The sequence below is a fragment of the Pundamilia nyererei genome, unplaced genomic scaffold, assembly GCF_000239375.1.
Source record: "Pundamilia nyererei isolate P.nyererei 1_Seehausen unplaced genomic scaffold, PunNye1.0 scaffold00243, whole genome shotgun sequence".
In the NCBI taxonomy this organism is placed as follows: Eukaryota; Metazoa; Chordata; class Actinopteri; order Cichliformes; family Cichlidae; genus Pundamilia; species Pundamilia nyererei.
Window position 1 is genome coordinate 336,054 of NW_005187644.1, and position 9,802 is coordinate 345,855.

Sequence of the window (9,802 nt, forward strand, 5' to 3'; positions counted from 1 at the left end):
TTTTTTTTTCACATTCTGTCTCTCACAGTTGAAGTGTACCTCTGGTGCAAATTACTGACCTCTGTCATCATTTTAAGTGGGGGAAGTTGCACAATCGGTGGCTGACTAAATACTTTTTTGCCCCACTGTATGTATATGTATGTGTGTGTGTGCATGTAATTGTCTCTGTTGTCTTCAGTCTGCAGTTTAACACCCTTGGTCCTGAGTCCTGCAGTCTGCTGAGAGACCTACTGCTAGATCCCAGGGGTGTTATTAGATCTCTGAAGTAAGACTCTACTTTTATTCCAGTTTTGATGTTTTTAGCCCAAATGTATGTAACCAAATGAGTCACGTCTTTACTTTGGCACTGTCTTTTAATTTTATAATTTAATGTAATAGATTTCAGAATTTGATTGCATAATTTGAAAATGCATAAGTATTGGAAAGATTAAGAAAAAGTTGCACAACTTGGTTTTACATTGCAACTGCAAACACGGTACAAGTAAGACACTACTAGAATGCCAGAACATCAATTGAAACTTGAATTCCAAGGAGTTTAGGGGTGGGACTTTATTAAAAAAAAATTAAGCCAAATAATTATGGGCATAGTAATAAATTAATTGGACAAGAAAATATGCCCCAAAGCGCATATGTTTTTTGTTTTTTTTAATTAAAAAGGGTTTTAGTGGGTGACCATATTCATGGACATGGTCATGAATATTATAAACTCAAGCTCTTTAAACTGCATTTCAATTGAAAAAACAGAGAAACAAAAATAATATCACTAGCCAAAACAGGGCACAATTAAAATAGTGTTATTTTAAGTACTTTAAGTACATTTTTAAAATGGTATTGTATTTAAATAATAATAATAAAAATTTCAACATAAGGTGCAATTTTTCTTCTTAAACAAATAAGGTAGAAACATAAAAGGTTGAACAGCTTTAAACTGAGTATCCTTAGCCAAAATTATTTTGTACATTAGGTTAAAACAATGTGATCATTGAACATTTTAGTGCAAAAACCCCCCAAACCCATTAGATTCATAATAGCTCCATGCTTATTTACCGTCTGTCTCTTTCAGCCAGTTACTTTGACAATCTAAACTGTTCAGATTTTCAGAGCTCTAGGCAACTCTCTTTTTTGTTACTATGTGACCTGCAAGTTAGAACAGTCTCTCTTACATGGGACAGAAGTGGCAGGACTAATCAAATACTTGTGGGCTATGACAGACAGCTGTGGGTGGGTCCCTTCTCGCCTGGACCACCACTTCAGCAAGCAGTCTTTCTCGCTGATGGTGGATCCTGCTCTGTACAAATTCAGGGCCCGTTACACAGGGCTTCCTCATCTGCATCAGTCTGAAGACAATGAAGAGAGGAGGCTGTTTGTCTTTGCTGGCTCCTTTGTGGTGGCGTCTTTACACTGAGGCAGCAGGGCCTCAAGGCTGGTCCAAACCTCTTCTTGCTCCCCTTGCAAAACAATATAAATCCTTAAAGCGTGGGTCAAGCACAGTAGCTATCTTGAGCCACTGATGGTTGCGTGTAGCTACAGGTTGAGATAGGTCTTTTACAAAGGCAGAATAAATTTCACCATGTGTTTGAGTCATCATTGGAGACCTCCATGGTGTGATGCAGGTGGCAGAAGATAAAACCACTGAACATGAGACATATGTCTCACCTCCAAGATTATTATTAATCTACACAATAACTGTCAACTATAGAGCTTTTTGAAGAAACGGTAACAATAAGTTAAAAACTAGTTTTAAATACCTGCATGGCTCAAGAACAGTTACCAGCTTTTGGAGTTTTACCAGCTTTGATGGAGTTAAAATGACTAGCTTGTGCTTTGTTTGTCTAAAGCAGCAAAAACAGCCTCTTGATTCTTTAGCAGAAACCGTATCCAGCATTGAATTCCATCGTGTGGAAAAATCCTGTATGAGTGGCTCTTTCTGTTGCCCCAGTCTTGTTTGCTCCTGGTGTAGTTCCTCCATATGAGCAGGGCTGTCTGTAATGCATCTATTTTGCTTGCTTTTCAGTGTCATTAAGCTGCTGGTTTTTACTTGAAATAGTTAGTTGGAAAGTTGGATCTCATGACGCTAACAGTAGCACATTTTCTAACCTCCTATGTTCTACCACTGATAGTGGTCTACAGTCCAGAGTAATCTATTTTGGAAGAGAATTTGTACGTTTCTCCGATGTTGACTTACTAATTTTGTTCCTGAAACGAGTCATTTCATCACGTTTGGGCTGCCTACACCTTTTGTTGGTACTCAAACTGGGACTGCTAGCGCTAACAGCTCCCACAGTTTCTTTGTTCGCATCAACGTGTTTTGCATTTAGATGGTACCATAAGGTTGAAGTACTTTGGTGGTATGCAAATTCTTTTTTGCACACTTTGCACAAAATCACGCTTTTATCAAGGCTTCTGTTGGGTAGTCTTTCGAAATGAAATTTGCCTCAGATCAGTCCTAGCAACGCGCTTTCGTCTCGTTCTTTAATAAATTTGCATGCTGAAAAAAATGTTTTGTCTCTCTCCCATTTCTTCTTGTAGCATGTCGCAGCCCTACTTGGAACCTTGTTAAGATCCAACCATGCAAAATATGGTGGTTTTAAACTTTTGATCAGGACTGAATAGGTCAACCTTTGTTAAGGTGTCTTATGCTTTGTTTGACAGCTGTTTATTATGTTTTGTTTTGTCTTGTTTTTGGGGGGGGGGTTATATCAAATGATGCTTCTTATTTGGCACACATAAAACTAAAAGCTACCAGCCTAATCTGGGAGACAGTCAAAATAACAGACAGAATTAAGAATTCAGCTCAGCTAAGCTTAATAACAGAGTCATAAATTTAGTGAATCCATGTTTTCCCAGGTTGTCTCAGGGAAGTCTGAAGACCGTAAAGAGACTCACCTGTAAGATTACACTTAAACCTGTGACTCACCACAGGTTTAAGTGTAATCTTTCTGAGTTGTTTGATGTGTTAACGGCCATTTGTTGGGAAAAGTTTTGATAATGACAAGCACCGTGTTCATTTTCTTTTTGTTTTGATTTCTTCTTTTTTTCTTCTTCAAAACAATATAATGGCACACAAGCTGGACCTTGATCCACAGTTTAAGGGTGCTCTACAGTGTAATATTAAAGTTGAACTTCACCTTCCAAAAAGAGTCAAATTTGTCAGTCTATGAAATTTTATATCTTTGGATATTATATCTTTGGACTTATGTTTGACATGTCAATGGTTAATAATCAAATTTACTCTGTACATGTTGTTCTTTTTTTCTCTTTTTTATGACATAATGGAAAAAAGTAATAATAAATAAACCACAATCCAATGGCCAGGTCATTAGAATTGACACTGAAAGTAACAATAAGTGAATGTGAAGCAATCGTACAGGTAGAACAGTATGTGACTTTCCTCTGATTTAGACTTTGCTCAATGTTGAGTCAAACACTGTTGTTAAAAGAAGAGGGGATGTTACACAGTGATAAACCTTTCCCATATATAATTAATGTGGAAGAAAGACATTTAGCAAACTGAAAATGATGTCAATTGAAATGTTAGTTTGCTCTTTTAAACCGATCAGCAATTAGCTACTGACCGGAGTTACAGTCATTAGCCTATATTTTTGCTACGAAGCCCTGGTTAACATCTTCATTTGCACATGGAGTTTATTCTTAGTCGTAGACCAAACCAGAAATGCCATATTATTCCATTGTGTTCTTCAGATTGTGTGACAACCCTCTTATGGAGTCTGGAGTCCAAATCCTGGTGGAAGCCCTGCCAGAGAATCAGTCCCTGACAAACTTGTCCCTGATGCACACTGGACTGGGGGATGAGGGTGTCCTGGATCTGGCTAAGAGGCTCCAACAACACAGAAGACTCCAGGAGCTCAACGTGGCCTATAACAATATTGGAGACGACGCAGCTCTACTTCTGGTAGATGCCTGTAGAGAACATCCCAGCATTCAGACTGTACAGTAAGAAACTTCTCACTATATCCAAAGCTCAACATTTCTTTGAGGTTTAGTTGTGCTATAATGTTGTATTGCATAGACCACATTATAAATAAATTCTGATTCCACTGTCCTTTTTGCATTATAAATATTTATTTATTTTTTTCATAGAACACTGACAGTTTTCGTAACATGAAAAAAGCACCTTACTTACAGTTTGGCATATATTAAATTATAAACCCTGATATTGTTTTGATGCATGCGTAATGTAAGTTGTAAGTCCAGGTAAGTAAATCCCAATAGGTTGATTCTGTTCATATGGACGAAGCGTTTTCAGTGGGAGAAACATTTTGTCTTCCTCAGACAGAAGAAGTCATTTGGATGAGTGACAAAACATTTCTCCCACTGAAAACGCTACGTCCAGATGAACAGAATCAACCTTTTGGGAATCCTGATATTGTGTCATCAGATAATTGATAGAATTTATCAATTTATTACTCCTGTGAGTGAGACCAAGAACATTTTAAAATGGACTACATATGGTGAAATTCAAAAGGCCTCAGAGACACACTAAAAGCATGCAGTCTTTCATGCAAGCCCTACAGAATTTTTTTTGTCCATGTCTTTGTGCAGTTTATATTTGAACCCTCTCAGTAAAGTGGCGAAGCAGTCCCTGTATGCCCGAGGTGTTCCCCGTAGCCACAGTGGCCAACGGGTCAAGGTCCTGGCTTCTGTCACTGAAGGGACAGACCTCTCTGAGAACTGGCACCCCATTCTCAATGTTATACGAGAGAACTCCTCATCCTGGGATCAGCAGCATGTCATACAGCAACTAAAGGTATATACATACAGTACAATGTAAATGTAAAAATGTACATAAAACATGTCATTTAAAAAATGATTCATACTGTGTGGGTTTTTAAAAGCCTGTTTTTTTTTTTTAAATAATAGGTTAAGCTCAGCATTTTTAAGATACTTGTGTTTAAGTGTTTATAAACAAGACATGAGAAACCAGCCAGCTGGTGTTTTTCACCTGCTTGTCCAGTTGTTTGTTGTTTTTGTACGTCAGAACGCACCCCCAACACACAGGAGCATACAAAGAAGCACTGAACGCCACAGTGTCAGTGCTTCTTTGTCAGTGGACTTCAGCCTCCAGGGGAAGAAGAGACCGATGGAATTAATCACGGGAACTGGTGGGCTTCCTGAAAAGGCCTCGCAGGTTCCCCCTCTCCGGCAGCATTGCTGGACAACCTCACATCACCACTAAGCATAACCGAAACCACATGTCTGAATGTGTTTTGAACATACCCGCAAACATCGTCCCACCACTTTATTAAATCTAGGCCAGTCATTTCCACATTTATGGGTTGTGTAAGGCAGAAGCTAACAGCAGCCGATGTTTTGCTTTTTATTTTAATTTCTACTAGCACCACATAATATTTTTTAAAGGCACCAACTACACATGTAGTTCTGCTTCCAACAATGCTCCAGGCTGAACCACATTTTGGTGGACCAGGGTCTGCATACAACCTGAGTCCACCATAGCCCAGCGTGTACCCCTTGGCACTCAACTCAACTATCCAATCCAAAAACAACACAAACACATTGGGTTATTGTCTCCCCAGAAACACTTCCCTCGTGCTTGTGGAAATCTGTTTTTTTTTTCCCCATTTCCGTTGTCGTTTTTCCTATTTCTGTTGTGTTTTGTGTGCTTTTGCAGCATTTTTCTTATTGCTGGTGTTTTCTTAAGTTGCAGTCCGTTTGGCCTCTCGGGGCCACTGTAGAGGAGGACAAAAGGTTTCAAACTTGTCCAGGCCTTAAACCTCATGTGTATTCTTCCTAGTAGTAGCACATCCATGGCTCAGTGTCTGAGTGTCACAGACCTAAATGTATGCCCATTTATATTTTTTAAATTGTTTACATTTGGACTTTTATTGTATTTTCATAAGTTTTACTGCTTTTAATTAAGCAATAAATACCGCTGCGCAACAGTAATTTAGCATTAAACAGTTAACCTGTTGAACCCCAATGGTCCTGGTACCAGAGGGGAGAGGGAGAACATCAGGTTTAATGGGATGTACCGCCAGATCTATTGTTTAAATAAAGACATGTGTGATATCCACAGAAATGTCAGAATCTCAGCTAAAAGCTCACAAAACTATTTCAAAAACCACAAAACGGGTAAAACAGCAAACAATTAAAAAGCAGGCAAACCGATTCTGCAAAAGGATGTACTCGCGTTTGTCTGTGTTCACCTGGCGGCCAAGGACATGTGGTTGAGTGCTGACAGATTCTAAAACTGCAAGATTTATCACTCACCGACCAAAATTCACTGAATAAGCAGCAAAAGAAGATGAAAACTATACTGCACATTTGAAAAAACATTGTAATTCCCTTTTAATTTTTACTGTCTTGGTTCCACCACAATAAAATTGCACTTTCTGCAGAGCAGTACCTCTTAGCATGCTTCAAGACCAGTTTTCCATCATCTGATAAGAAAGCCTAAACTGTACAAAGGTTGCTGTAAAATCTACAACAACTAGCTGGCAGCTGGATGCCAGTAACTTACTGTAAATACAAATCACAGTAACCTTACTGTATTGTGCATTTATAGTAGTACCGTAATTTCCTTTACAGTACTAGTACTGTATTTTTACTGTAATTTCTTGTACTGCACTTTTCCTGTATTATCCATTTACAGTATTACTGCAATTTACTTTTGGGCACTTTATGAGATATTAGTGTTAAGATAAAAATAAATCCCCACAGCTGTCAACTACATCTGCTGGTGTCGCAGTGACCCAAGAACAAAAAAGCACATAAAATGAATTACACATTTTACTATATCAATCCCTTTGACCAGCTCAGGGTGCACAGTGGAGACTGTATAATTTTCATGGATCTCACTCTCATGCTTACTTCCTGCTGCATCACTATCTACCTTTGCAGGGTTCTGTAAAGCACGTTAATGTTTTCTGCTGATGTGTAATGTGAAAGATGATTTCACGTGAAAATAAGTTTTTCAGTTAGGAAACAGGCAAGTAATATTTTCCATCTCTTATGTGCCATTTAAAATGATCACACAAAATGTACAAATCATGAGATGTATGCTGGCATCCCTCAACCTCACAAATCACTGCATCCATATGAGTAGGTGTACAGCTCAATGAAGGTTTTTTTGACTGTGTGTGCTTGGAGTGCATGTGCAATGTAAGTGCAGCAAGTGTTCAAAAACTGCATGGACAATTCATTAAGCCACAACCAAACATGGGTGAACATAGGTTCCAATGCATTTTGATATGGCGATAAAATCTAGTCAGTGTCCGCGTTGATACATTGCACTGTTTGTACACAAATGGCGTGACTATTTTAATAGTTGTAATTAACTTCTGACTTGAGCAATATTAACCTTGTGACATATGTAATATCATTTAATACTAGACATGAAGGCATATGGGTTTAAACTTAACGTTAAACGCTAATGTTAGTCATGTGACAAGCATTAGAAAAGTGTTAGTTATACCACGCGTTAGGAAGGTGGTGAGGGGGAATGAAGATAAAAACTTTATTTTTAAGTTTTCTTTTATTCCAAAGTTACTAAATACTGATCCCCCCCCAACCAAACTTAGTAGGCAAGGAACATATATGCACCTTAGATTTGTCGTTTCGCTTAGATTGACTTCAGTTAATTTAGTTACAACAGCTTACTCACCCGCTGAGTTTTCACAGCAGTTCCAAACCAAACCTAATCCAGATACCAGGCACAAAAGGCTCCAGTGAACACCTCACAAATAGTGACTCGGGCCAAAAGCTTTAAGAAAGAAGATATAAAACAAAGCTTTTCCAAATACAAATTATGTTTAAATAACTTGTAACTAGTAATATTAGGCAACCTCTTCACAGGATAGATAGCAAACAGTTAAACATTAGTATCATATACTAATGGCATTAACAGTGACAGCATTAACAAATAATTTTCAGAAGGTAATAAGGCCAAAACTATTTGCTGGGCTCAATAACCAATGTAAGCTAATAACCAGTGTATGACAATACACGACTCCTCTATCTTTATAAACAGTTAGTGCTGCCTTTTGTAAGAAAGTTGAGAGGAAGCGAATCAAGTTAGAAGCATGTGTGTCTAAAAAATTGTTTGAGGATAATAAGAACATAGTACTCTTTTTTTGAATTAATGTTTTCTCCAGAAAACAATCATTTTTCTTTTCAATGTCAGTCCCACAAAACAGTTGAAGAAAGTTTGAAAGAAATCTCTATAGCCATTGGTCAGTTTCACCTAGGTCAGTTTACTACTGTAAAACAAATTTACTGTAGGAATAATTACAGTAATATATATTTTCTCTTATATATATTTACTGTTGAATTTACTAAAGGTGTTTACAGGGTTATTTATGCTATTTAATAATGAAGAAATGTAACCTTTCACAAATTATGCCAAATTGCAAACACTTATAATAAATATACAAAATGCTATATTTCTAATAAAAAAAATTTTTCTATTACAGACATTTCTGGGGGAGGGTTACAGCTACAGTTTATAAAAAAAAAAACCAAAAAAAAAAACCCCAAAACAAACAAACACAAAAACTGAAGAGTCTGGGCAATGAGCTACCACAAGTTTTTCTATCATTCTACACATTTATTTCTTACAATTTAAGTCCAACGAGTCGTGCTGACAGCTTTCTTTGTTTTTTACAGCAGCTTTTTCTTTATCATGTAGAATAACAGTTAAATATGTAACTTCTTTACACTGACAGAATGGAGAATTTACTGGTCCGGCTGCTTAAGATCAAAGTGGGTTGTATGTCACCCACAACTAAAATGATTTTGACACCAACGGTATATGATATATTGCCAAGAAGCATTATTATAACAAACAAGTAACCAAATACAAATTCTTTGCTTTATGTTTTAAGTTTATATGTAGCAATTCCACATTTGTATGCATATATTTTCATTATTACCTCAAGCCTACCTTCTAAACTGGAGTTTCTGAAACATGAAAACCCACGTAAACATGCTTACTTATTCACATCATATAAGGGTCTATTTGGATAGTGTTTAAGGCTTAACAAGTCTGTTAGATTCCAGTTTTGCTTACACCAGCTAACAGTATCAAAAACAACAGTTCAGGATATCCTCAACTCACCTCAGTTTAGCTGTGATAGACAGAAGTTAATAAACAAGTGTTATGATACTTGCCATCCATAAACCCCAAGTTAATTCATCTAGATATGTGACTTCTTTAGTCTCAAGACTCAAGAAAACTCAATGTCTAAATAAACAGTATCACCGTTCTGGGGAAGAAACAGCAAGCAAGCCAAGATTCAAACAGAAAATATTTCATTAAAAAAACAACCTTGAAAACACAAGACAGTGGGTCAAAGACCCAGGATCATGGCATCCAGTTAGTGACACACATTTCTACCCCTTTCTACCTTGGCTTTAAGGGCATTTTATTCCCCTCTGTTTTCCCTCCTGAGCATTAGCACCTGAATAGGTGTCTGGCAGACATGAGCTGTGATATGATGACCAAGGTCTGTCTTTAACTCACTTACCAGTACTGTTACGCTGGCACTCCTGTTGCATTTATAATGTAGGAATTTGAAATATTAGAGATCCAGGTTTAGATGTTTTTTTTGTTTGTGTTTTTATAGGACTATAGACTTTATTCATTCACCCATAGCTAGCCAGGCCCCTGTAGCTGGTGCAGCCGAAGATAGCGTAGGCCCCGCTAGCTGTTCCCCGGCAGACCCCAAGCAGCTGGGGAAAGAGGGCGGCTGGGTCACGGTGAGGAGGAAGCATAGTCCTAAACAGAAGCCCCAGGTACACCACCAACCCGTTCATGTGTCTAACC

At 37.7% G+C, this 9,802-nt stretch overlaps 1 protein-coding gene across 1 annotated transcript in view; it reads left to right on the forward strand.

The window, feature by feature from the left end:
- Window positions 1–9,802, forward strand: part of nlrx1 (NLR family member X1) — a 78,297-nt gene that overhangs the window by 25,237 nt on the left and 43,258 nt on the right. The window contains exons 9-11 of the mRNA XM_005749388.1: window positions 179–265; window positions 3,703–3,954; window positions 4,564–4,768. Of these exons, the coding sequence (XP_005749445.1) occupies window positions 179–265; window positions 3,703–3,954; window positions 4,564–4,768 (544 nt within the window). The remainder of the gene's footprint in view (window positions 1–178; window positions 266–3,702; window positions 3,955–4,563; window positions 4,769–9,802) is intronic.